Source organism: Panulirus ornatus, chromosome 63, assembly GCF_036320965.1.
Source record: "Panulirus ornatus isolate Po-2019 chromosome 63, ASM3632096v1, whole genome shotgun sequence".
Classification (NCBI taxonomy): Eukaryota; Metazoa; Arthropoda; class Malacostraca; order Decapoda; family Palinuridae; genus Panulirus; species Panulirus ornatus.
Genome location: NC_092286.1, coordinates 27,069,189 through 27,097,159, shown reverse-complemented (window position 1 = coordinate 27,097,159; position 27,971 = coordinate 27,069,189). Strand labels below are relative to the sequence as shown.

The 27,971-nt window shown below is 41.8% G+C and overlaps 1 protein-coding gene across 4 annotated transcripts in view; it reads left to right on the top strand.

Moving 5' to 3' along the window:
- The window catches only part of LOC139745953 (solute carrier family 25 member 16-like), a 115,612-nt gene that overhangs the window by 44,892 nt on the left and 42,749 nt on the right, over positions 1 to 27,971 (top strand). For all 4 annotated transcript variants that reach the window (XM_071656676.1, XM_071656678.1, XM_071656675.1 and 1 more), the window contains 2 exons: positions 12,474 to 12,607; positions 19,885 to 20,079. In XM_071656676.1, coding sequence (XP_071512777.1) covers positions 12,474 to 12,607; positions 19,885 to 20,079 — 329 coding nt within the window. The remainder of the gene's footprint in view (positions 1 to 12,473; positions 12,608 to 19,884; positions 20,080 to 27,971) is intronic.

The following is a 27,971-nucleotide window of genomic DNA, read 5'->3' as shown; positions in this document are numbered from 1 at the left end:
TATATATATGGACAATTTTTGCAGGAAAAAATGCAAATGTGTGGGAGATATATAAAAGAAAGAGACAGGAGGTCAAGAGAAAGGTGCAAGAGGTGAAAAAGAAGGCAAATGAGAGTTGGGGTGAGAGAGTATCATTAAATTATAGGGAGAATAAAAATATGTTCTGAAAGGAGGTAAATAAAGTGCGTAAGACAAGGGAGCAAATGGGAACTCCAGTGAAGGGGGCTAATGGGGAGGTGATAACAAGTAGTGGTGATGTGAGAAGGAGATGGAGTGAGTATTTTGAAGGTTTGTTGAATGTGTTTGATGATAGAGTGGCAGATATAGGGTGTTTTGGTCGAGGTGGTGTGCAAAGTGAGAGGGTTAGGGAAAATGATTTGGTAAACATAGAAGAGATAGTAAAAGCTTTGTGGAAGATGAAAGCCGGCAAGGCAGCAGGTTTGGATGGTATTGCAGTGGAATTTATTAAAAAAGGGGGTGACTGTATTGTTGACTGGTTGGTAAGGTTATTTGATATATGTATGATTCATGGTGAGGTGCCTGAGGATTGGCGGAATGTGTGCATAGTGCCATTGTACAAAGGCAAAGGGGATAAGAGTGAGTGCTCAAATTACAGAGGTATAAGTTTGTTGAGTATTCCTGGTAAATTATATGGGGGGGTATTGATTGAGAGGGTGAAGGCATGTACAGAGCATCAGATTGGGGAAGAGCAGTGTGGTTTCAGAAGTGGTAGAGGATGTGTGGATCAGGTGTTTGCTTTGAAGAATGTATGAGAGAAATACTTAGAAAAGCAAATGGATTTGTATGTAGCATTTATGGATCTGGAGAAGGCATATGATAGAGTTGATAGAGATGCTCTGTGGAAGGTATTAAGAATATATGGTGTGGGAGGCAAGTTGTTAGAAGCAGTGAAAAGTTTTTATCGAGGATGTAAGGCATGTGTACGTGTAGGAAGAGAGGAAAGTGATTGGTTCTCAGTGAATGTAGGTTTGTGGCAGGGGTGTGTGATGTCTCCATGGTTGTTTAATTTGTTTATGGATGGGGTTGTTAGGGAGGAGAATGCAAGAGTTTTGGAAAGGGGGGCAAGTATGAAGTCTGTTGGGGATGAGAGAGCTTGGGAAGTGAGTCAGTTATTGTTTGCTGATGATACAGCGCTGGTGGCTGATTCATGTGAGAAACTGCAGAAGCTGGTGACTGAGTTTGGTAAAGTGTGTGAAAGAAGAAAGTTAAGAGTGAATGTGAATAAGAGCAAGGCTGTTAGGTACAGTAGGGTTGAGGGTCAAGTCAATTGGGAGGTAAGTTTGAATGGAGAAAAACTGGAGGAAGTAGTGTTTTAGATATCTGGGAGTGGATCTGGGAGCAAATGGAACCATGGAAGTGGAAGTGAATCATAGGGTGGGGGAGGGGGCAAAAATCCTGGGAGCCTTGAAAAATGTGTGGAAGTTGAGAACATTATCTTGGAAAGCAAAAATGGCTATGTTTGAAGGAATAGTGGTTCCAACAATGTTGTATTGTTGCGAGGCATGGGCTATGGATAGAGTTGTGCGCAAGAGGGTGGATGTGCTGGAAATGAGATGTTTGAGGACAATATGTGGTGTGAGGTGGTTTGATCGAGTAAGTAATGTAACGGTAAGAGAGATGTGTGGAAATAAAAAGAGAGTGGTTGAGAGAGCAGAAGAGGGTGTTTTGAAATGGTATGGGCACATGGAGAGAATGAGTGAGGAAAGATTGACCAAGAGGATATATGTGTCGGTGGTGGAGGGAACGAGGAGAAGTGGGAGACCAAATTGGAGGTGGAAAGATGGAGTGAAAAAGATTTTGAGTGATCGGGGCCTGAACATGCAGGAGGGTGAAAGGCGGGCAAGGAATAGAGTGAATTGGATCGATGTGGTATACCGGGGTCGAGGTGCTGTCAATGGATTGAATCAGGGCATGTGAAGTGTCTGGGGTAAACCATGGAAAGTTCTGTGGGGCCTGGATGTGGAAAGGGAGCTGTGGTTTTGGGCATTATTGCATGACAGCTAGAGACTGAGTGTGAACGAATGGTGCCTTTGTTGTCTTTTCCTAGCGCTACCTCGCATGCATGAGGGGGAGGGGGATGGTATTCCATGTGTGGTGAGGTGGCGATAGGAATGAATAAATGCAGATAGTGTGAATTGTGTGCATGTGTATATATGTATGTGTCTGTGTGTGTGTATATATGTGTACATTGAGATGTATGGGTATGTTTATTTGCGTGTGTGGACGTGTATGTATATACATGTATATGGGGATGGGTTGGGCCATTTCTTTCATCTGTTTCCTTGCGCTACCTCGCAAACGCGGGAGACAGCAACAAAGCAAAATAAAAAAAAATAATAATATATATATATATTTTTTTTCATACTATTCGCCATTTCCCGCGATAGCGAGGTAGCGTTAAGAACAGAGGACTGGGCCTTTGAGGGAATATTCTCACCTGGCCCCCTTCTCTGTTCCTCCTTTTGGAAAATTAAAAAAAGAAAAGAAAAAAAAAAAAAACGAGAGGGGAGGATTTCCAGCCCCCCGCTCCCTTCCCTTTTAGTCGCCTTCTACGACACGCAGGGAATACGTGGGAAGTATTCTTTCTCCCCTATCCCCAGGGATATATATGTATATATATTTTAGATTTATAGGTATGTATATGTGCATGTGTGGACGTGTATGTATATGCATGTGTATGTGGGTGGGTTGGGCCATTCCTCTGTCTGTTTCCTTGCACCACCTCGCAAATGCAAGAGACAGCAACTAAGTATAATGATAATAATAAAAAAAAGATGTTTTGGAAGGAGGTAAATAAAGTGCGTAAGACAAGAGAATGAATGGGAACATCGATGAAGGTGGCAAATGGGGAGGTAATAACAAGTAGTGGTGAAGTGAGAAGGAGATGGAGTGATTACTTTGAAGGTTTTTTGAATGTGTTAGATTATAGAGTCGCAGATATAGGGCGTTTTGGTCGAGGTGGTGTGCGAAGTAAGAAGGTCAGGGAGAATGATTCAGTAAACAGAGAAGAGGTAGTGAAAGCTTTGCGGAAGATGAAAGCTGGCAAGGCAGTGGGTTTGGATGGTATTGCAATGGAATTTATTAAACAAGAGGGGGACTGTTTTGTTGACTGGTTGGTGAGGATATTCAGTGAGGATATTTTAGATTTATAGGTATGTATATGTGCATGTGTGGACGTGTATGTATATGCATGTGTATGTGGGTGGGTTGGGCCATTCCTTTGTCTGTTTCCTTGCACCACCTCGCAAATGCAAGAGACAGCAACTAAGTATAATGATAATAATAAAAAAAAGATGTTTTGGAAGGAGGTAAATAAAGTGCGTAAGATAAGAGAATGAATGGGAACATCGATGAAGGTGGCAAATGGGGAGGTAATAACAAGTAGTGGTGAAGTGAGAAGGAGATGGAGTGATTACTTTGAAGGTTTTTTGAATGTGTTAGATTATAGAGTCGCAGATATAGGGCGTTTTGGTCAAGGTGGTGTGCGAAGTAAGAAGGTCAGGGAGAATGATTCAGTAAACAGAGAAGAGGTAGTGAAAGCTTTGCGGAAGATGAAAGCTGGCAAGGCAGTAGGTTTGGATGGTATTGCAATGGAATTTATTAAACAAGAGGGGGAGTGTTTTGTTGACTGGTTGGTGAGGATATTCAGTATATGTATGGTTCATGGTGAAGTGCATGAAGATTGGTGGAATGCATGCATAGTACCATTGTACAAAGGCAAAGGGGATAAAGGTGAGTGTTTAAATTAATTACAGAGGGCCAGAAATCCTCCCCTCCTTGTATTTTTTTAACTTTCTAAAATGGGAAACAGAAGAGGAGTCACGCGGGGAGTGCTCATCCTCCTCGAAGGCTCAGATTGGGGTGCCTAAATGTGCGTGGATGTAACCAAGATGTGAAAAAAGGAGAGATAGGTAGTATGTTTGAGGAAAGGAACCTGGATGTTTTGGCTTTGAGTGAAACGAAGCTCAAGGGTAAAGGGGAAGAGTGGTTTGGGAATGTCTTGGAAGTAAAGTCAGGGGTTAGTGAGAGGACAAGAGCAAGGGAAGGAGTAGCAGTACTCCTGAAACAGGAGTTGTGGGAGTATGTGATAGAATGTAAGAAAGTAAATTCTCGATTAATATGGGTAAAACTGAAAGTTGATGGAGAGAGATGGGTGATTATTGGTGCATATGCACCTGGGCATGAGAAGAAAGATCATGAGAGGCAAGTGTTTTGGGAGCAGCTGAATGAGTGTGTTAGTGGTTTTGATGCACGAGACCGGGTTATAGTGATGGGTGATTTGAATGCAAAGGTGAGTAATGTGGCAGTTGAGGGAATAATTGGTATACATGGGGTGTTCAGTGTTGTAAATGGAAATGGTGAAGAGCTTGTAGATTTATGTGCTGAAAAAGGACTGATGATTGGGAATACCTGGTTTAAAAAGCGAGATATACATAAGTATACTTATGTAAGTAGGAGAGATGGCCAGAGAGCGTTATTGGATTACATGTTAATTGACAGGCGCGCGAAAGAGAGACTTTTGGATGTTAATGTGCTGAGAGGTGCAACTGGAGGGATGTCTGATCATTATCTTGTGGAGGCTAATGTGAAGATTTGTATGGGTTTTCAGAAAAGAAGAGTGAATGTTGGGGTGAAGAGGGTGGTGAGAGTAAGTGAGCTTGGGAAGGAGACTTGTGTGAGGAAGTACCAGGAGAGACTGAGTACAGAATGGAAAAAGGTGAGAACAATGGAAGTAAGGGGAGTGGGGGAGGAATGGGATGTATTTAGGGAATCAGTGATGGATTGCGCAAAAGATGCTTGTGGCATGAGAAGAGTGGGAGGTGGGTTGATTAGAAAGGGTAGTGAGTGGTGGGATGAAGAAGTAAGAGTATTAGTGAAAGAGAAGAGAGAGGCATTTGGACGATTTTTGCAGGGAAAAAATGCAATTGAGTGGGAGATGTATAAAAGAAAGAGACAGGAGGTCAAGAGAAAGGTGCAAGAGGTGAAAAAAAGGGCAAATGAGAGTTGGGGTGAGAGAGTATCATTAAATTTTAGGGAGAATAAAAAGATGTTCTGGAAGGAGGTAAATAAAGTGCGTAAGACAAGGGAGCAAATGGGAACTTCAGTGATGGGCGCAAATGGGGAGGTGATAACAAGTAGTGGTGATGTGAGAAGGAGATGGAGTGAGTATTTTGAAGGTTTGTTGAATGTGTTTGATGATAGAGTGGCAGATATAGGGTGTTTTGGTTGAGGTGGTGTGCAAAGTGAGAGGGTTAGGGAAAATGATTTGGTAAACAGAGAAGAGGTAGTAAAAGCTTTGCGGAAGATGAAAGCCGGCAAGGCAGCAGGTTTGGATGGTATTGCAGTGGAATTTATTAAAAAAGGGGGTGACTGTATTGTTGACTGGTTGGTAAGGTTATTTAATGTATGTATGACTCATGGTGAGGTGCCTGAGGATTGGCGGAATGCGTGCATAGTGCCATTGTACAAAGGCAAAGGGGATAAGAGTGAGTGCTCAAATTACAGAGGTATAAGTTTGTTGAGTATTCCTGGTAAATTATATGGGAGGGTATTGATTGAGAGGGTGAAGGCATGTACAGAGCATCAGATTGGGGAAGAGCAGTGTGGTTTCAGAAGTGGTAGAGGATGTGTGGATCAGGTGTTTGCTTTGAAGAATGTATGTGAGAAATACTTAGAAAAGCAAATGGATTTGTATGTAGCATTTATGGATCTGGAGAAGGCATATGATAGAGTTGATAGAGATGCTCTGTGGAAGGTATTAAGAATATATGGTGTGGGAGGCAAGTTGTTAGAAGCAGTGAAAAGTTTTTATCGAGGATGTAAGGCATGTGTACGTGTAGGAAGAGAGGAAAGTGATTGGTTCTCAGTGAATGTAGGTTTGCGGCAGGGGTGTGTGATGTCTCCATGGTTGTTTAATTTGTTTATGGATGGGGTTGTTAGGGAGGTGAATGCAAGAGTTTTGGAAAGAGGGGCAAGTATGAAGTCTGTTGGGGATGAGAGAGCTTGGGAAGTGAGTCAGTTGTTGTTCGCTGATGATACAGCGCTGGTGGCTGATTCATGTGAGAAACTGCAGAAGCTGGTGACTGAGTTTGGTAAAGTGTGTGGAAGAAGAAAGTTAAGAGTAAATGTGAATAAGAGCAAGGTTATTAGGTACAGTAGGGTTGAGGGTCAAGTCAATTGGGAGGTGAGTTTGAATGGAGAAAAACTGGAGGAAGTGAAGTGTTTTAGATATCTGGGAGTGGATCTGGCAGCGGATGGAACCATGGAAGCGGAAGTGGATCATAGGGTGGGGGAGGGGGCGAAAATTCTGGGAGCCTTGAAGAATGTGTGGAAGTCGAGAACATTATCTCGGAAAGCAAAAATGGGTATGTTTGAAGGAATAGTGGTTCCAACAATGTTGTATGGTTGCGAGGCGTGGGCTATGGATAGAGTTGTGTGCAGGAGGATGGGTGTGCTGGAAATGAGATGTTTGAGGACTATGTGTGGTGTGAGGTGGTTTGATCGAGTAAGTAACGTAAGGGTAAGAGAGATGTGTGGAAATAAAAAGAGCGTGGTTGAGAGAGCAGAAGAGGGTGTTTTGAAATGGTTTGGGCACATGGAGAGAATGAGTGAGGAAAGATTGACCAAGAGGATATATGTGTCGGAGGTGGAGGGAACGAGGAGAAGAGGGAGACCAAATTGGAGGTGGAAAGATGGAGTGAAAAAGATTTTGTGTGATCGGGGCCTGAACATGCAGGAGGGTGAAAGGAGGGCAAGGAATAGAGTGAATTGGATCGATGTGGTATACCGGGGTTGACGTGCTGTCAGTGGATTGAATCAAGGCATGTGAAGCGTCTGGGGTAAACCATGGAAAGCTGTGTAGGTATGTATATTTGCGTGTGTGGACGTATGTATATACATGTGTATGGGGGTGGGTTGGGCCATTTCTTTCGTCTGTTTCCTTGCGCTACCTCGCAAATGCGGGAGACAGCGACAAAGCAAAAAAAAAAAAAAAAAAAAAAGTTTGTTGAGTATTCCTGGGAAATTATATAGGAGGGTATTGATTGAGGGGGTGAAGGCCTGTACAGAGCATCAGACTGGGGAAGAGCATTGTGGTTTCAGAAGTGGTAGAGAATGTGTGGATCAGGTGTTTGCTTTGAAGAATGTATGTGAAAAACCACACTGTTCTTCCTCAATCTGATGCTCTGTACATGCCTTCACCCTCTTATTCAATACCCTCCCTTATAATTTCCCAGGAATACTCAACAAACTTATACCTCTGTAATTTGAGCACTCACTTTTATCCCCTTTGCCTTTGCAGAATGGCACTATGCATGCATTCCACCAATCCTCAGGCACTTCACCATGAGCCATACATACATTGAATATCCTCACCAACCAGTCAACAACAGTCACTCCCTTTGTTAATAAATTCCACTGCAATACCATCCGAACCCACCACCTTGCCGGCTTTCATCTTTTGCAAAGCTTTCACTACCTCTTCTCTGTTTATCAAACCATTCTCCCTGACCCTCTCACTTTGCACACCACCTCGACCAAAACACCCTATATCTGCCAGTCTATCATCTAGCACATTCAAAAAACCTTCAAAATACTCACTCCATCTCCTTCTCACATCCCCACTACTTGTCATTACCTCCCTATTTGCTCCCTTCACTGATGTTCCCATTTCTTCTCTTGTCTTACGCACTTTATTTACCTCCTTCAAAAACATCTTTTTATTCTCCCTAAAATTTAATGATACACTCTCACTCCAACTCTCAATTGTCCTCTTTTTCACCTCTTGCACCTTTCTGTTGACCTCCTGCCTCTTTCTTTTATACATCTCCCTGTCATTGGCACTATTTCCTTGCAAAATTTGTCCAAATGCCTCTCTATCTTCTCTTTCACTAATAGTCTTACTTCTTCATGTCACCACTCACTACCCTTTCTAATCTGCCCACCTCCCACGCATCTCATGCCACAAGCATCTTTTGTGCAAGCTATCACTGCTTCCCTAAATACATCCCATTCCAACCCCACTCCCTGTATGTCCTTTTCTCTCACCTTTTTCCATTCTCCATTCAGTCTCCTCTGGTACTTCCTCACACAAGTGTCCTTCCCAAGCTCACTTACTTTCACCACTCTCTTCACCCCAACATTTTCTCTTCTTTTCTGAAAACCTCTACAAATCTTCACCTTCGCCACCACAAGATAATGATCAGATGTCCCTTCATTAACATCCAAAAGTCTCTCTTTAAACGTCTATCAATTAACACGTAATCCAATAACACTCTCTGGCCATCTCTCCTACTTACATACGTATACTTGTGTATATCTCTTTTTAAACCAGGTATTCCCAATCACCAGTCCTTTTTCAGCACACAAATCTACAGGCTCTTCACCATTTCCATTTACAACACTGAACACCCCACGCACACCAATTACTCCCTCAACTGCCAGATTACTCACCTTTGCATTCAAATCACCCATCACTATAACCCGGTCTCATGCATCAAAACTGCTAACACACTCACTCAGCTGCTCCCAAAACACTTTCCTCTCATGATATTTCTTCTCATGCCCAGGTGCATAGGAACCAATAATCACCCATCTCTCTCCATCCACTCAGTTTTACTCATATCAATCTAGAGTTTACTTCCTTACACTCTATCACACACTCCCACAACTCCTGTTTCAGGAGTAGTGCTCCTCCTTCCTTTGCTCATCCTCTCACCAACCCCTGACTTTACTCCCAAAACATTCCCAAACCATTCTTCCCCTATAACCTTGAGCTTTGTTTCACTCAGAGCCAAAACATACAGGTTCCTTTTCTCTAACATACTTCCTATCTCTCCTCCAATCTGAGTCTTCGAGGAGGATGAGCACTCCCCACATGACTCTTTCTTCTGTTTCCCCTTTTAGAAAGTTAATATACAAGGAGGGGAGGGTTTCTAGTCCCCTGCTCCCATCTCCTTTAGTCGCCTTCTACAACATGCGGGAAATGCGTGGGAAATATTCTTTCTCCCCTATATACTTACATATATGTTTGTACACATGTACATATTCATACTTGCTCATCCTCATTCATTCCTGACACCTACCCGCCCCACAGAAAATAAACCAGATGCATGAAGAAAAGGAAAAAAGATAACATATACACTCTCATCTCCCCCACAACCAATCATTGCCTCTTGTGTCAGTGAGGTTATGCCATGAAACAAGAAAAAAAGCCACATTTGCTAACATTCACCCTCTAGCTGTTGTGTATAATGCACTGAGAACACAGCTCCCTATCCACTTCTAGGCCTCACAGACCTTTACATGGTTTACCCCTGATGTTTTACATGACCTGGTTCAGTCCATTGACAGCACATCAACACTATTGTACTACATTGTTCCAATTCACTCTATTCCATCCATGCCTTTCACCCTCCTGCATAACCAGGCCTCATTCACTCAAAATCTTTTTCACTTTATCCCTCCATCTCCAATTTGGTCTCTCAGTTCTCCTTGTTCCCTCCACTTCTGACACATATATCCTCTTTGTCAACCTTTCCTCATTCATTCTCTCCGTGTGACCAAACCATTTCAACACACCCTCTTTTGCTCTCTCAACCACTCTTTATATCCACACATCTCTCTTACCCTTTTATTACTTACTTGATCAAACCACCTCACACCATATTTTGTCCTCAATTATTTAATTTCCAACACATCTACCCTCCTTTGCACCACCAACCCTATCTATTGTTCATGCATCGCATCCATATAATATTATTGGAACTACTCTTCCTTCAAATATACCCATTTTTGCCCTCTGAGATAACCTTTTCTCTTTCCACACATTCTTCATCGCTCCCAGAACCTTTTCACCCTCCCCCACCCTATGACTTACTTCTACTTCATGGTTTCATTTGCCACCAAGTCCACTCCCAGATATCTAAGACACTTCACTTCCTCCAATATTTCTCCATTCAAACTTACATCCTAGCTAACTTGGTCCCTCAACCCTGCTGAATCTAATAACCTTGCTTTTATTCACATTTACTCTCAACTTTCTCCTTTTACTCGCCTTTCCAAACTCAATCACCAACTTCTGCAGTTGCACAGTTGAATCAGCCACCAGTGTTGTACCATCAGGAAACAACAACTGACTCACTTCCTAGGCCCTTTCATCCTCAACAGACTGCATGCTCGCACCAAGACTCATGCATCTACTTCCCTCACCACCCCATCCATAAATGACTTAAACAACCATGATGACATCACACACCCCTGAAGCAGACCAACCTTCTCTTGGAACCATTCACTCATCTCTCTTCCTGCCCATACACAAGCCATACACCCTTGATAAAAACTTCTTTCTTTCTAGCAGCTTACCTCCTAACACTATAGTCTTAAAAACTCCCACAAAGCATCTCTATCAGTTCTATCATATGCCATCTCCAGATCCATAAATGCCACATACAAATCCACCTGTTTTTCTGAGCATCTCTCACACATTCTTTAAAGCTAACACCTGATCCACACATCCTCTACTACTTCTGAGGCCACACTGCTCCTCCCCAATCTGATGTTCTGTATATGCCCTCACCCATACCATTTCCCAGAAAGACTCAACAAACTTATGCTTCCGTAGTTTGAACACTCACCTTTATCCCCTTTGTCTTTATACAGTGGCATTATACATGCATTTTTCCAATCCTTAGGCACTTCACCATGATCCATATATACAATGAATATCTTTACCAACCAATCAGTAACACATTTATCCCCTTTCTAAATAAATTCAGTGGCAGTAGCATTAACTCCTGCCACCTTCTCTCTTCACCAAACCACACTCCACGACTCTCTCACTTTGCATACCACCCTGACCAAATTACACTATATCTTCCACTGTATCATCAAACACAACAGTCCTTCAAAATACTCTCTCCATCTCCTCACTTCACTGCCTGATATTACTTCTCCTTTTGCCTCTTCACTGTTTTTCTCCTTCGTTCTCTTGTCTTTCTCACATTATTTACCTTCCAGTCGTCCTATTCCCCTTTAAAGTTTAATAATTCTCCTTCACCACAGTTCTCAATTGTTCTCTTTTTCAAACCCTGTACCTTATTCTTGACCTCCTGCTGCTTTCTTTTAAACATCTCCCAATCATTTGCCTCCTTCCTTGTAGGTACCACTCAAATGCCAACTTTTTTCTTTCACTAACAAGTTTTACTTTTTCATTCCACTACTCTCTGCCCTTTCTAACCTGCCCACCTCTCATCTTTCACATGCTGCATGCATCTCTTGCATGTGCCATCACTGCTTCCTTGATTACCTCTCATAAATACCCACTTCCTTCACTTCATTTGTTGTCACATTTAGCCACTGAACAGTCAATATCTGCTGGTATTTCTTCATATAAGTCTTCTTTCCAAGCTCACTTACTCTCACCACTCTCTTCTTCCATTACATTTTCCTCTGAAAACCTTTACAAATCTTCACTTTCGCCTCCTCAAGAGTGATCAGATATCCCACCAGCTGCCCCTTTCAGCTCATTTATATCTCTCTTTTTATTTATGTCTCTCTTTTACATGCCTGTCAACTAATAAGTAATCTAATAATGCCCATTGACCATCTTTCCTACTCACATACATATACTTGTATATATGTCTCTTTTTAAAGCAGATATTCCTAATCACCAGTCTTTTCAGCACACAACTCCACAAGCTCTTCACCATTTTCCATTCATAACATAGAATACCTCATGGGCACCAATTATACCCTCACCTGCCACATTACTTACCTTCTCATTTAAATCACCTACTACTATTATCTGTTCTTGTGCACCAAAACTGCCAACACACTCACTAAGCTTTTCTCAAAACACTTGGCTCTCATGATCTTTCCTCTATGGCTGGGTGCATAAGCTCCAATAGTCACCTGTCTCTCACCGTCCACTTTTGCCCACATCAGTCTAGAATTTACTTCCTTATACTCTATCATACACTCCCACAACTCCTGCTTCAGAAGTAGTGCTACTCCTTCCTTAGCTCTTGTTTTTCACCTACGCCTGATGTTACTCCTAAGACATTTCCAAAGCATTCTTCCCCTTTACCCTTGAGCTTCGTTGGACTCAGAGCTAGAACATCCAGGTTTCATTCCTCACACAAACTGCCGATGTCTCCTCTTTTCTCCTCTTGATTACTTCCACACACATTCATACACCCAGATCTGAGCCTTTAAGGAAGATGAGCATTCCCTGCCTGGCTCCTTTTTTTTCCTCTTTTAGAAATTGAAATGCAAGAATGGTAGGGTCTGGCTCCCTGCTCCTGCCCCCATTAGTCGCCTTTTTTGACACGTGGAATACAGAGGTAGAATATAGTTGCTGATATGGATTACTTCTGTAAGTGTAAGAATTTTAGATATGGGCATAGACTCACTGAAATAAAGGACAGTGGTAAATGCTTTTCTTTTGCCTCCAGGAGTGTTCAGTGGTCTGCGAAATATTGTGGCTCGGGAGAATGTTTGGGCCTTGTACAAGGGCAATGGAGCACAGATGGTCCGAATCTTTCCATATGCTTCCACACAGTTCACATCTTTTGAACTGTACAAAAAGGTTTGTTTATGCACAAAAAACAAAACATTATATTTCTTTCTAGTCCGCCAATTTCTGCATTCTATAACATGTCCCTCAACCCTGTTAACCTAATAAACTTAATTTAATTCACATTTACTTTCAACTTTCTCATTTCACACACACATCCAAACTCAGTCACTAACTTCTGCATTTTCTCACTTGAATCTGGCATCACTTGTATCATCAGCAAACAACAATACCAGGCTCTCTCATCCTGTCTCCCTTTTCCAAGACTCGCATTTACCTCCTTTACCACCCCTTCCATAAACAAACTGAACAACCATGGTGAGATCACACAACCCTGCCACAGACCAGCCTTCACTTGGAACCATTTACTCTCCTCTCTTCCTACTCGTACACACATCATACACCCTTGATGAAAACTTTGCAACCCTGGCAGCTTTTCTCCCACAGCATATATTCTTAAGGCCTTCCTCAAAAAAGTATCTCTATCAACCTTATCTTATGCTTTCTCAAGATCCATAAATGACAAATAAATCCACCTGTTTCTCCATATATTTCTTGCACACATTCCTTAAAGCAAACACCTGATCTACACATCCTCTGCCACCTCTGAAACCATATTTTTCCTTCCCAATCTGATGCTGTGTTTATGCTTTCACCCTGTCAATTAATACCCATCCATTCAACTAACCATGTATACTTGACAAACATATACCTCTGCAATCTGCCAGTCCTCAGACACCTCAACATGATCCATGCAGATGCAGAAAATCCTTACCAACCAATCAACAACACAGTCACCCTCTTAATATATTCAACTGCAATACCTTTCAATTCAGCCGCTTTGCCACATTTCTTCTTATCTAAGGCTTTCACCAACTCTTCTTTCTTCACTAAACCACTCTCTATGACTCTCTCACTTCATATACCACCCCGACCCAAGACCCTTCTATTATCAAAAACATTCAACAATCCTTCAAAATACTCACGTTTCCCTCCTCACTTTATCAATACCTGTTATCACCTCCCCCTTTTGCCTCTTTCACCGATGTTCCCATTTGTTATCTTGTATTTCACACATTATTTACCAGGAGGTAAAGCATCTTATTATCATTAAAGTTTATTGATACTTGCTCACCCACCTTTCATTTTCCCTTATTTTCAACCCCTGCACCTTCTTCTTGACCCCTTGCCACTTTTTGGTATGCTTCCTCTGATCATTTGCACTCCTTCTCTGTAAGTACCATCCCAATGCCTCTCTTTTCTCTTTCTTTTGCAACTTTACATTTTAATGCAACCACACACTACCCCTTCTCATCTGCCCACTCCCCACCTTTTGCATGCCACATATATCACTTGCACATGCTAACACTGCTTCCCTAAATACCTCCCATTCCTCAGTCACTCTCCTTGCTTCATTTACTCTCAGGTTTTGCCATACTACATTTAATATCTCCAGGTATTTCTTCACTCTTTTCTAAAAGCCTCTACAAACCTTCACCCTTGCTTCTACAAGATAGTGATCAGACATCCCACCAGCTAACCCCCTCAGCATATTTACACATAACACCTATCAATTAATAAGTAATCCAGTAATGCTTGTTGACCATCACTATTACTCACATATGTGTACTTGTGTATGTCCCTCTTTTTAAACAAATATTCCCAATTACCAGTATTTCTTCTGTACACAAGAGAATGTACATGTTATCAATTGTTTTCTTTTCTTTTATGCATTTATGTTTCCTGTGGGGCAGGATGGTGTAGGGAATGGATTACACCAAACAAGTATAAACATGTATGTACATGTGCGTATATATGTGATGAGGTCACTGTGGTATGCATGATCTAGTATATGCTGATAAGCGTGAGCAAAATGAAACATGATAAGTTCACAAGTGCACTCTCATGTAATGATCACATCATCAGGGGGGATACAAGAATGAGATAGAAGACATAGAACAGTCAGTTGATATACAATGAGAGACGGAGCTAAGACGCCATTAAAGAATCATTACCAGATGTTGATGTTTGGGTCTGGCATCATGCCTTTCATAAAATTTTTATTATATGGAAAAGAAAGGGAACTATTTAGAAATTTTACCTATAACTAAGCTATCAAGTTTGTATAAACTCTGTGTGGGCATTCATGTATATACATGTGTATATGGGTGGGTTGGGCCAATTCTTGTCTGTTTCCTTACTCTACCTCGCTAATGTGGAAGATGGCTGTTAAGTATAATAAAAATATAAATAAACAAATAAATGAATATATCCATAGCCCATGCCTCACAACCATATAGCATTGTTGGAACCAATTTTCCTTCAAACATACCCATTTTTGCTCTCTGAGATAACGTTCTCACCTTCCACACATTCTTCAACGCTCTTAGAACCTTTGCCCCCTCCCCCACCCTATGACTCACTTCTGGTTCCATGGTTCCATCTGCTGCCAAATCCACTCCCAGATATCTAAAACACTTCAATTCCTCCAGTTTTTCTCCATTCAAACTTACCTCCCAATTACCTAGACCCTCAACCCTACTGAACCTAATAACCTTGCTTTTATTCACATTTAGTCACAGCTTTCTTCTTTCACACATTTTACCAAACACAGTCACCAACTTCTGTAGTTTCTCACCTGAATCAGCGAACAAAAACTGACTCACTTCCCAAGCTCTCTCATCCAGAACAGACTGCATACTTGCCCCCTCTCTCCAAAACTCTTGCATTCACCTCCCTAACCACCCCATCCATAAACAAATTAAACAACCATGGAGACATCATGCACCCCTGCTGCAAATTGCCATTCACTGGGAACCAGTCACTTTCCTCTCTTCCTGCTCATATACATGCCATACATCCTTGGTAAAAACTTTTCACTGCCTCTAGAAACTTACCTCCCACACCATATACTCTTAATACCTTCCACAAAGCATTTCTATCAAGCCTACCATATGCCTTCTCCAGATCCATAAATGCTACATACAAATCCTTCTGTTTTTCTGAGTATTTATCACATACACTTTTCAGAGCAAACACCTGATCCACACATCCTCTACCACTTCTGAAACCACACTGCTACTCCCCAATCTGATGCTCTGTACATGCCTTGACCCTCTCAATCAATACCCTCCCATATAGTTTCCCAGAAATACTCAACAGACTTACACCTCTGTAATTTGTACACTCACCTTTATCTCCTTTGCCTTTGTACAATGGCACTATGCATGCATTTTGCGAATCCTCAGGCACTTCGTCATGAACCATATAAACATTGAATATCCTTACCAACCAATCAGCAACACAGTCACCCCCTTTTTTTAATAAATTCCGTAGGCAATTCCATCCAAACCCACTGCCTTGCTGGCTTTCATCTCCCACAAAGACACAGCTTTCACTATCTCTTCTCTGTTTATCAAACCATTCTCCCTGACCCTCTCACTTCGCACACCACCTCGACCAAAACACCCTATATCTGCTACTCTGTTATCAAACACAATTCAACAAACCTTCAAAATACTCACTCCATCTCCTTCTCACATCACCACTACTTGTTATCACCTCCCCATTAGCCCTCTTCACCAATGTTCCCATTTGTTCTCTGTCCTACACACTTTATTTACCTTTTTTCCAAAACATCTTTTTATTCTCCCTAAAATTTAATGATACTCTCTCACCCCAACTCTCATTTGCCCTCTTTTTCACCTCTTGCACCTTTCTCTTGACCTCCTGCCACTTTCTTTTATGCATCTCCCAGTCGTTTGCACTACTTCGCTGCAAAAATCTACCAAACGCCTCTCTCTTCTCTTTCACTAACAATCTTACTTCTTCATCCCACCACTCACTACCCTTTCTAAAAGGCGAAACAGAAAAAAGAGTTGTGTGGGGAGTGCTCATCCTCCTCAAAGGCTCAGATTGGGGTGTCTAAATGTGTGTGGATGTAACCAAGATGAGAAACAAGGAGAGACAGGTAGTATGTTTGAGGAAAGGAAACTGGATGTTTTGGCTCTGAGTGAAACGAAGCTCAAGGGTAAAGGGGAAGAGTGGTTTGGGAATGTCTTGGGAGTAAAGTCAGGGGTTGGTGAGAGGACAAGAGCAAAGGAAGGAGTAGTACTACTCCTGAAGCAGGAGTTGTAGGAGTCTGTAATAGAGTGTAAGAAAGTAAACTCTAGATTGATATGGGTAGAAGTGAAAGTGGATGGAGAAAGAAGGGTGATTATTGGTGTCTACGCATCTGGTCATGAGAAGAATGAAAATGTATATATACGTTATTTTTTATCAGACTTTGTCACTGTCTCCCGTGTTGGCAAGGTAGCGCAAGGAAACAGACGAAAGAATGGCCCAACCCACCCACATATACATGTATATACATACACATCCACACATACACATATACATACTATACATTTCAACATATTTATTTATTTATTTTGCTTTGTCGCTGTCTCCCACGTTTGCAAGGTAGCGCAAGGAAACAGACGAAAGAAATGGCCCAACCCACCCCCATACACATGTATATACATACACGTCCACACACGCAAATATACATACCCATACATCTCAATGTACACATATATATATACACACACACAGACACATACATATATACACATACACACAATTCACACTGTCTGCCTTTATTCATTCCCATCGCCACCTCACCACACATGGCATGACATCCCCCTCCCCCCTCATGTGTGCGAGGTAGTGCTAGGAAAAGACAACAAAGGCCCCATTTGTTCACACTCAGTCTCTAGCTGTCATGCAATAATGCCCGAAACCACAGCTCCCTTTCCACATCCAGGCCCTACAGAACTTTCCATGGTTTACCCCAGACGCTTCACATGCCCTGATTCAATCCATTGACAGCACGTCGACCCCGGTATACCACATCGATCCAATTCTCTCTATTCCTTGCCCGCCTTTCACCCTCCTGCATGTTTAGGCCCCGATCACTCAAAATCTTTTTCACTCCATCTTTCCACCTCCAATTTGGTCTCCCACTTTTCCTCGTTCCCTCCACCTCTGACAACTTATCAACTGTATCATAAGCCTTCTCCAGATCCATAAATGCTACATACAAATCCAGTTGCTTTTCTAAGTATTTTTCACATACATTCTTCAAAGCAAACACCTCATCCACACATCCTCTACCACTTCTGAAACCGCACTGCTCTTCCCCAATCTGATGCTCTGTACATGCCTTCACCCTTTCAATCAATACCCTCCCATATAATTTCCCAGGAATACTCAACAAACTTATACCTCTGTAATTTGAGCGCTCACTTTTATCCCCTTTGCCTTTGTACAATGGCACTATGCAAGCATTCCGCCAATCCTCAGGCACCTCACCATGAGTCATACATACATTAAATAACCTTACCAACCAGTCAACAATACAGTCAGCCCCTTTTTTAATAAATTCCAGTGCAATACCATTCTAAACCCGCTGCCTTGCTGGCTTTCATCTTCCGCAAAGCTTTAACTATCTCATCTCTGTTTACCAAATCATTTTCCCTAACCCTCTCACTTTGCACACCACGTCGACCAAAACACCCTATATCTGCCACTCTATCATCAAACACATTCAACAAACCTTCAAATTTCTCACTCCATCTTCTCATATCACCACTACTTGTTATCACCTCCCCATTAGACCCCCTTCACTGAAGTTCCCATTTGTTCCCTCGTCTTACGCACTTTATTTACCTCCTTCCAAAATATCTTTTTATTCTCCCTAAAATTTAATGATACTTTCTCACCCCAACTCTCATTTGTCCTCTTTTTCACCTCTTGCACCTTTCTCATGACCTCCTCTCTCTTTCATTTATACATCTCCCATTCATTTGCATTATTTCCCTGCAAAAATCGTCCAAATGCCTCTCTCTTTCACTAATAATTTTACTTCTTCATCTCACCACTCACTACCCTTTCTAATATGCCCACCTCCCACGCTTCTCATGCCACATGCATCTTTTGCACGAGCCATCACTGCTTCCCAAATACATCCTATTCCTCCCCCATTCCCCTTACGTCCTGTGTTCTCACCTTTTTCCATTTTGTGCTCAGTCTCTCCTGGTACTTCCTCATACAAGTCTCCTTTCCAAGCTCACTTACTCTCACCACTCTTTTCACCCCAATTGATTACAATTTACTTAATTGCTGTTTCCTGCGTCAGTGAGGTAGTGCCAGGAAAGAGATGAAGAATGGCCCAACCACTCATATAAATGTTTATTTATTATCTACTATACTTAATCTCTGTTTCCCGTGTCAGCAACTTACCTCCCACACCATATACTCTTAAAACCTTCCACATAGCATCTCTATCAATCCTATTGTAGGCCTTCTCCAGATCCATTAATGTTACGTAAAAATTTATATGTTTTTCTAAGTATTTCTCACATACATTCTTCAAAGCAAACAGCTGATAGACATATCCTCTACCACTTCTGAAACCACACTGCTCCTCTTAAAGCTGGTGCTCTGTACATGCCATCACCTTCTCAGTTTATACCCTCCCATACAATCTCCCAGGAATTCTCAACAAACTTATCCATCTGTAGTTTGAACACTCATCTTGATCCCATTTGCCTTTGTACAATGGCCCTATGCGTTCATTCTGCCAGTCCTAAGGCCCTTCACCATGATGCATACATACGATGAATATCCTGACTAACCAGTCAACAACACAGTTACCCCCTTTCCTAATATATTATACTACTGCGATATCATCCAAACCCGCCACCTTGCTGGATTTCATCTTCCGCAAAGCATTCACTACCTCTTATCTCTTAACCAAACCAATCTTCCTGGCTATCTCACTTCGTGCACCACCCCGACCAAAACACCCTACATCTGCCACTCTGTCATCAAACACATTCCATAAACCTTCAAAACACTCACTCCATCTCCTCCTCACTTTTTCAATACTTGTTATTACTTCCCCCTTGCCCCCTTCACCGATGTTCCCATTTGTTCTCTTGGCTTATGCACATTATTGATACATATTTGTCCACTTCCATAAAGAAATAGTAGTGAACCTAAACCGAAACTTTACTAATCAACTGGTGTGCAGATAACAAAATGAAGCGTAATCTAACAAATTTTTCATAGATATGTAGATATGTCCCATTTTATTTCCTCAAGATATTTTTAGTCAGAATGGTTAAAATACATTATAAAAAGACAACTTTCTTAGAAAATTTTCTTTACAGTTTACCATTTAACTGTGAATGACGTTGGAGATATATTTTTTTGCACTGGATTCAAAATATCTTTTAACGTTTCAGGTGCTTAATAACTTATGGGGTCACAGTAGATATTTGAGTAAAACTACTTCAGCTGTTGCTGGATCACTGGCTGGAGTAACTGCAGTATTTCTCACATACCCCTTAGATACCATACGAGCAAGATTAGCCTTCCAAGTATCAGGGGAACACATGTATTCAGGCATTGTAAATGCAGCAATAACAATATTTCAAACGGTAAGTTGTAACCAGTCAGTTATTTATATTTTTCTGTACAGGTAGATCTTTAATCTTTTTTTTTTTGGTCTGAGCAGTGTTCAGATAATTGAATTTTTGGAATGCAGACATTTTCTCTTTTAGGCTCAGAGTGAGGTCAAAGCATTTCTGGATATTTAACCCTTTTAAGATTTTCCTTTTATAAAAAGTTCTCTCTCCTTTATGGTGGAATATTATAATAGCAAAGTGTGAGATATTAAAAGAGGTACTATGAGCCATGTAACCCCTAAATGTTTGGATTGGTTCAGAAATCCCATCACCATCTCTGCAAAAAAAAAAAAAGAAAATCTTTTAGGAATTGATATATTACAATGAAAAAATCAAAGAAAATTGCAAAAAGTAATTCAGTAAAAACTCTGTTATCCAAAATGCTTGGGAATGAACCATGTTGGATGACAAAATTTCTGGTCATTCAAGTTTTTTAATGTAGTAAATAAAACGTGTTAATTGATAGGCGCATGTAAATGTGCTGAGAGGTGCAACTGGAGGGATGTCTGATATTTATCTTGTGGAGGCGAAGGTGAAGATTTGTGGAGATTTTCAGAAAAGGAGAACGTTGGGGTGAAAAGAGTGGTGAGAGTAAGTGAGCTCGGGAAGGAGACTTGTGTGAGGAAGTACCAAGAGAGACTGAGTACAGAATGGAAAAAGGTGAGAACAAAGGACTTAAGGGGAGTGGGGGAGGAATAGGATGTATTTAGGGAAGCAGTGATGGCTTGCGCAAAAGATGCTTGTGGCATGAGAAGCGTGGGAGGTGGGCAAATTAGAAAGGGTAGTGAGTGGTGGGATGAAAAAGTAAGATTATTAGTGAAAGAGAGAGGCATTTGGATGATTTTTGCAGGGAAGTAATGCAAATGAGTGGGAGATGTATAAAAGAAAGAGGCAGGAGGTCAAGAGAAAGGTGCAATAGGTGAAAAAGAGGGCAAATGAGAGTTGGGGTGAGAGTATCATTAAATTTTAGGGAGAATAAAAAGATGTTTTGGAAGGAGTTAAATAAAGTGCATAAGACAAGGGAAGAAATGGGAACTTCAGTGAAGGGGGCTAGTGGGAAGGTGATAACAAGTAGTGGTGATGTGAGAAGGAGATGGAGTGAGTATTTTGAAGGTTTGTTGAATGTGTTTGATGATAGAGTGGCAGATACAGGGTGTTTTGGTCGAGGTGGTGTGCAAAGTGATAGGGTTAGGGAAAATGACTTGGTAAACAGAGAAGAGGTAGTAAAAGCTTTGCGGAAGATGAAAGCCGGCAAGGCAGCGGGTTTGGATGGTATTGCAGTGGAATTTGTTAAAAAAAGGGGGTGACTGCATTGTTGACTGGTTTGTAAGGTTATTTAATGGATGTATGACTCATGGTCAGGTGCCTGAGGATTGGCGGAATGCTTGCATAGTGCAATTGTACAATGGCAAAGGGGATAAAAGTGAGTGCTCAAATTACAGAGATATAAGTTTGTTGAGTATTCCATGGATATTACATGGGAGGGTATTGATTGAGAGGGTGAAGGCATGTACAGAGCATCAGATTGGGGAAGAGCAGTGTGGTTTCAGAAGTGGTAGAGGATGTGTGGATCAGGTGTTTGCTTTGAAGAATGTATGTGAGAAATACTTAGAAAAGCAAATGGATTTGTATGTAGCATTTATGGATCTAGAGAAGGCATATGATAGAGTTGATAGAGATGCTCTGTGGAAGGTATTAAAAATATATGGTGTGGGAGGCAAGTTGTTAGGAACAGTGAAAAGTTTTTATCGAGGATGTAAGGCAAGTGTACGTTTCGGAAGAGAGGAAAGTGATTGGTTCTCAGTGAATGTAGGTTTGCGGCAGGGGTGTGTGATGTCTCCATGGTTGTTTAATTTGTTTATGGATGGGGTTGTTAGGGAGGTGAATGCAATAGTTTTGGAAAGAGGGGCAAGTATGAAGTCTGTTGTGGATGCTTGGGAAGTGAGTCAGTTGTTGTTCGCTGATGATACAGCGCTTGTGGCTGATTCATGTGAGAAACTGCAGAAGCTGGTGTCTGAGTTTGGTAAAGTATGTGAAAGAAGAAAGTTAAGAGTAAATGTGAATAAGAGCAAGGTTATTAGGTACAGTAGGGTTGAGGGTCAAGTCAATTGGGAGGTGAGTTTGAATGGAGAAAAACTGGAGGAAGTGAAGTGTTTTAGATATCTGGGAGTGGATCTGGCAGCGGATGGAACCATGGAAGCGGAAGTGGATCATAGGGTGGGGGAGGGGGCGAAAATTCTGGGAGCCTTGAAGAATGTGTGGAAGTCGAGAACATTATCTCAGAAAGCAAAAATGGGTATGTTTGAAGGAATAGTGGTTCCAACAATGTTGTATGGTTGCGAGGCGTGGGCTATGGATAGAGTTGTGCGCAGGAGGATGGATGTGCTGGAAATGAGATGTTTGAGGACAATGTGTGGTGTGAGGTAGTTTGATCGAGTGAGTAACGTAAGGGTAAGAGAGATGTGTGGAAATAAAAAGAGCGTGGTTGAGAGAGCAGAAGAGGGTGTTTTGAAATGGTTTGGGCACATGGAGAGAATGAGTGAGGAAAGATTGACCAAGAGGATATATGTGTCGGAGGTGGAGGGAACGAGGAGAAGAGGGAGACCAAATTGGAGGTGGAAAGATGGAGTGAAAAAGATTTTGTGTGATCGGGTCCTGAACATGCAGGAGGGTGAAAGGAGGGCAAGGAATAGAGTGAATTGGAGCGATGTGGTATACCGGGGTTGATGTGCTGTCAGTGGATTGAATCAAGGCATGTGAAATGTCTGGGGTAAACCATGGAAAGCTGTGTAGGTATGTATATTTGCGTGTGTGGAGGTATGTATATACATGTGTATGGGGGTGGGTTGGGCCATTTCTTTTGTCTGTTTCCTTGCGCTACCTCGCAAACGCGGGAGACAGCGACAAAGCAAAAAAAAAAAATATATATATATATATATATATATATATATATATATATATATATATATATATATGGTGTGGGAGGAAAGTTGTTAGAAGCAGTGAAAAGTTTTTATCGAGGATCTAAGGCATGTGTACGGGTAGGAAGAGAGGAAAGTGATTGGTTCTCAGTGAATGTAGGTTTGCGGCAGGGGTGTGTGATGTCTCCATGTTGTTTAATTTGTTTATGGATGGGGTTGTTAGGGAGGTGAATGCAAGAGTTTTGGAAAGAGGGGCAAGTATGAAGTCTGTTGGGGATGAGAGAGCTTGGGAAGTGAGTCAGTTGTTGTTCGCTGATGATACAGCGCTGGTGGCTGATTCATGTGAGAAACTGCAGAAGCTGGTGACTGAGTTTGGTAAAGTGTGTGGAAGAAGAAAGTTAAGAGTAAATGTGAATAAGAGCAAGGTTATTAGGTACAGTAGGGTTGAGGGTCAAGTCAATTGGGAGGTGAGTTTGAATGGAGAAAAACTGGAGGAAGTGAAGTGTTTTAGATATCTGGGAGTGGATCTGGCAGCGGATGGAAACATGGAAGCGGAAGTGGATCATAGGGTGGGGGAGGGGGCGAAAATTCTGGGGGCCTTGAAGAATGTGTGGAAGTCGAGAACATTATCCCGGAAAGCAAAAATGGGTATGTTTGAAGGAATAGTGGTTCCAACAATGTTGTATGGTTGCGAGGCATGGGCTATGGATAGAGTTGTGCGCAGGAGGATGGATGTGCTGGAAATGAGATGTTTGAGGACAATGTGTGGTGTGAGGTGGTTTGATCGAGTGAGTAACGTAAGGGTAAGAGAAATGTGTGGAAATAAAAAGAGCGTGGTTGAGAGAGCAGAAGAGGGTGTTTTGAAGTGGTTTGGGCACATGGAGAGAATGAGTGAGGAAAGATTGACCAAGAGGATATATGTGTCGGAGGTTGAGGGAACGAGGAGAAGAGGGAGACCAAATTGGAGGTGGAAAGATGGAGTGAAAAAGATTTTGTGTGATCGGGGCCTGAACATGCAGGAGGGTGAAAGGAGGGCAAGGAATAGAGTGAATTGGAGCTATGTGGTATACCGGGGTTGACGTGCTGTCAGTGGATTGAATCAAGGCATGTGAAGCGTCTGGGGTAAACCATGGAAAGCTGTGTAGGTATGTATATTTGCGTGTGTGGACGTATGTATATACATGTGTATGGGGGGTTGGGCCATTTCTTTCGTCTGTTTCCTTGCGCTACCTCGCAAACGCGGGAGACAGCGACAAAGTATAATAAAATAAATAAATATATATATATATATATATATTTTTTTTTCATACTATTCGCCATTTCCCGCGATAGCGAGGTAGTGTTAAGAACAGAGGACTAGGCCTTTGAGGGAATATCCTCACCTGGCCCTCTTTTCCGTTCCTTCTTTTGGAAAATTAAAAAAAAAAAAAGAAAAAAAAAAAAAATATATATATATATATATATATATATATATATATATATATATATATATATATATATATATATATATACATTAGCCCTGGGGATAGGGGAGAAAGAATACTTCCCACGTATTCCCTGCATGTCGTAGAAAGCGACTAAAAGGGGATGGAGTGGGTGGCTGGAAATCCTCCCCTCTTGCTTTTTTTTTTTAATTTTCCAAAAGAGGGAACAGAGAAGGGGGCCAGGTGAGGATATTCCCTCAAAGGCCCAGTCCTCTGTTCTCAATGCTACCCCACTAATGCAGGAAATGGCGAATAGTATGGAAAAAAAAAATATATATATATATATATATATATATATATATATTTTTTTTTTTTTTTTTTTTTGCTGTCTCCCGCGTTTGCGAGGTAGTGCAAGGAAACAGACGAAAGAAATGGCCCAACCCACCCCCATACACATGCCTTGATTCAATCCACTGACAGCACGTCAACCCCGGTATACCACATCGCTCCAATTCACTCTATTCTTTGCCCTCCTTTCACCCTCCTGCATGTTTAGGCCCCGATCACACAAAATCTTTTTCACTCCATCTTTCCACCTCCAATTTGGTCTCCCTCTTCTCCTCGTTCCCTCCACCTCTGACACATATATCCTCTTGGTCAATCTTTCCTCACTCATTCTCTCCATGTGACCAAACCATTTCAAAACACCCTCTTCTGCTCTCTCAACCACGCTCTTTTTATTTCCACACATCTCTCTTACCCTTACGTTACTTACTCGATCAAACCACCTCACACCACACATTGTCCTCAAACATCTCATTTCCAGCACATCCATCCTCCTGCGCACAACTCTATCCATAGTCCACGCCTCGCAACCATACAACATTGTTGGAACCAACCACTATTCCTTCAAACATACCCATTTTTGCTTTCTGAGATAATGTTCTCGACTTCCACACATTCTTCAAGGCTCCCAGAATTTTCGCCCCCTCCCCCACCCTATGATCCACTTCCGCTTCCATGGTTCCATCCGCTGCCAGATCCACTCCCAGATATCTAAAACACTTCACTTCCTCCAGTTTTTCTCTATTCAAACTCACCTCCCAATTGAATTGACCCTCAACCCTACTGTACCTAATAACCTTGCTCTTATTCACATTTACTCTTAACTTTCTTCTTTCACACACTTTACCAAACTCAGTCACCAGCTTCTGCAGTTTCTCACATGAATCAGCCACCAGCGCTGTATCATCAGCGAACAACAACTGACTCACTTCCCAAGCTCTCTCATCCCCAACAGACTTCATACTTGCCCCTCTTTCCAAAACTCTTGCATTCACCTCCCTAACAACCCCATCCATAAACAAATTAAACAACCATGGAGACATCACACACCCCTGCCGCAAACCTACATTCACTGAGAACCAATCACTTTCCTCTCTTCCTACACGTACACATGCCTTACATCCTCAATAAAAACTTTTCACTGCTTCTAACAACTTGCCTCCTACACCATATATTCTTAATACCTTCCACAGAGCATCTCTATCAACTCTATCATATGCCTTCTCCAGATCCATAAATGCTACATACAAATCCATTTGCTTTTCTAAGTATTTCTCACATACATTCTTCAAAGCAAACACCTGATCCACACATCCTCTATCACTTCTGAAACCACACTGCTCTTCCCCAATCTGATGGAGAGAGATGGGTGATTATTGGTGCATATGCACCTGGGCATGAGAAGAAAGATCATGAGAGGCAAGTGTTTTGGGAGCAGCTGAATGAGTGTGTTAGTGGTTTTGATGCACGAGACCGGGTTATAGTGTTGGGTGATTTGAATGCAAAGGTGAGTAATGTGGCAGTTGAGGGAATAATTGGTATACATGGGGTGTTCAGTGTTGTAAATGGAAATGGTGAAGAGCTTGTAGATTTATGTGCTGAAATAGGACTGATGATTGGGAATACCTGGTTTAAAAAGCGAGATATACATAAGTATACTTATGTAAGTAGGAGAGATGGCCAGAGAGCGTTACTGGATTACGTGTTAATTGACAGGCGTGCGAAAGAGAGACTTTTGGATGTTAATGTGCTCAGAGGTGCAACTGGAGGGATGTCTGATCATTATATTGTGGAGGCTAAGGTGAAGATTTGTATGGGTTTTCAGAAAAGAAGAGTGAATGTTGGGGTGAAGAGGGTGGTGAGAGTAAGTGAGCTTGGGAAGGAGACTTGTGTGAGGAAGTACCAGGAGAGACTGAGTACAGAATGGAAAAAGGTGAGAACAATGGAAGTAAGGGGAGTGGGGTTGGAATGGGATGTATTTAGGGAATCAGTGATGGATTGCGCAAAAGATGCTTGTGGCATGAGAAGAGTGGGAGGTGGGTTGATTAGAAAGGGTAGTGAGTGGTGGGATGAAGAAGTAAGAGTATTAGTGAAAGAGAAGAGAGAGGCATTTGGACGATTTTTGCAGGGAAAAAATGAAATTGAGTGGGAGACGTATAAAAGAAAGAGACAGGAGGTCAAGAGAAAGGTGCAAGAGGTGAAAAAAAGGGCAAATGAGAGTTGGGGTGAGAGAGTGTCATTAAATTTTAGGGAGAATAAAAAGGTGTTCTGGAAGGAGGTAAATAAAGTGCGTAAGACAAGGGAGCAAATGGGAACTTCAGTGAAGGGCGCAAATGGGGAGGTGATAACAAGTAGTGGTGATGTGAGAAGGAGATGGAGTGAGTATTTTGAAGGTTTGTTGAATGTGTTTGATGACAGAGTGGCAGATATAGGGTGTTTTGGTCGAGGTGGTGTGCAAAGTGAGAGGGTTAGGGAAAATGAGTTGGTAAACAGAGAAGAGGTAGTAAAAGCTTTGCGGAAGATGAAAGCCGGCAAGGCAGCAGGTTTGGATGGTATTGCAGTGGAATTTATTAAAAAAGGGGGTGACTGTATTGTTGACTGGTTGGTAAGGTTATTTAATGTATGTATGACTCATGGTGAGGTGCCTGAGGATTGGCGGAATGCGTGCATAGTGCCATTGTACAAAGGCAAAGGGGATAAGAGTGAGTGCTCAAATTACAGAGGTATAAGTTTGTTGAGTATTCCTGGTAAATTATATGGGAGGGTATTGATTGAGAGGGTGAAGGCATGTACAGAGCATCAGATTGGGGAAGAGCAGTGTGGTTTCAGAAGTGGTAGAGGATGTGTGGATCAGGTGTTTGCTTTGAAGAATGTATGTGAGAAATACTTAGAAAAGCATATGGATTTGTATGTAGCATTTATGGATCTGGAGAAGGCATGTGATAGAGTTGATAGAGATGCTCTGTGGAAGGTATTAAGAATATATGGTGTGGGAGGCAAGTTGTTAGAAGCAGTGAAAAGTTTTTATCGAGGATGAAAGGCATGTGTATGTGTAGGAAGAGAGGAAAGTGATTGGTTCTCAGTGAATGTAGGTTTGTGGCAGGGGTGTGTGATGTCTCCATGGTTGTTTAATTTGTTTATGGATGGGGTTCGTTAGGGAGATGAATGCAAGAGT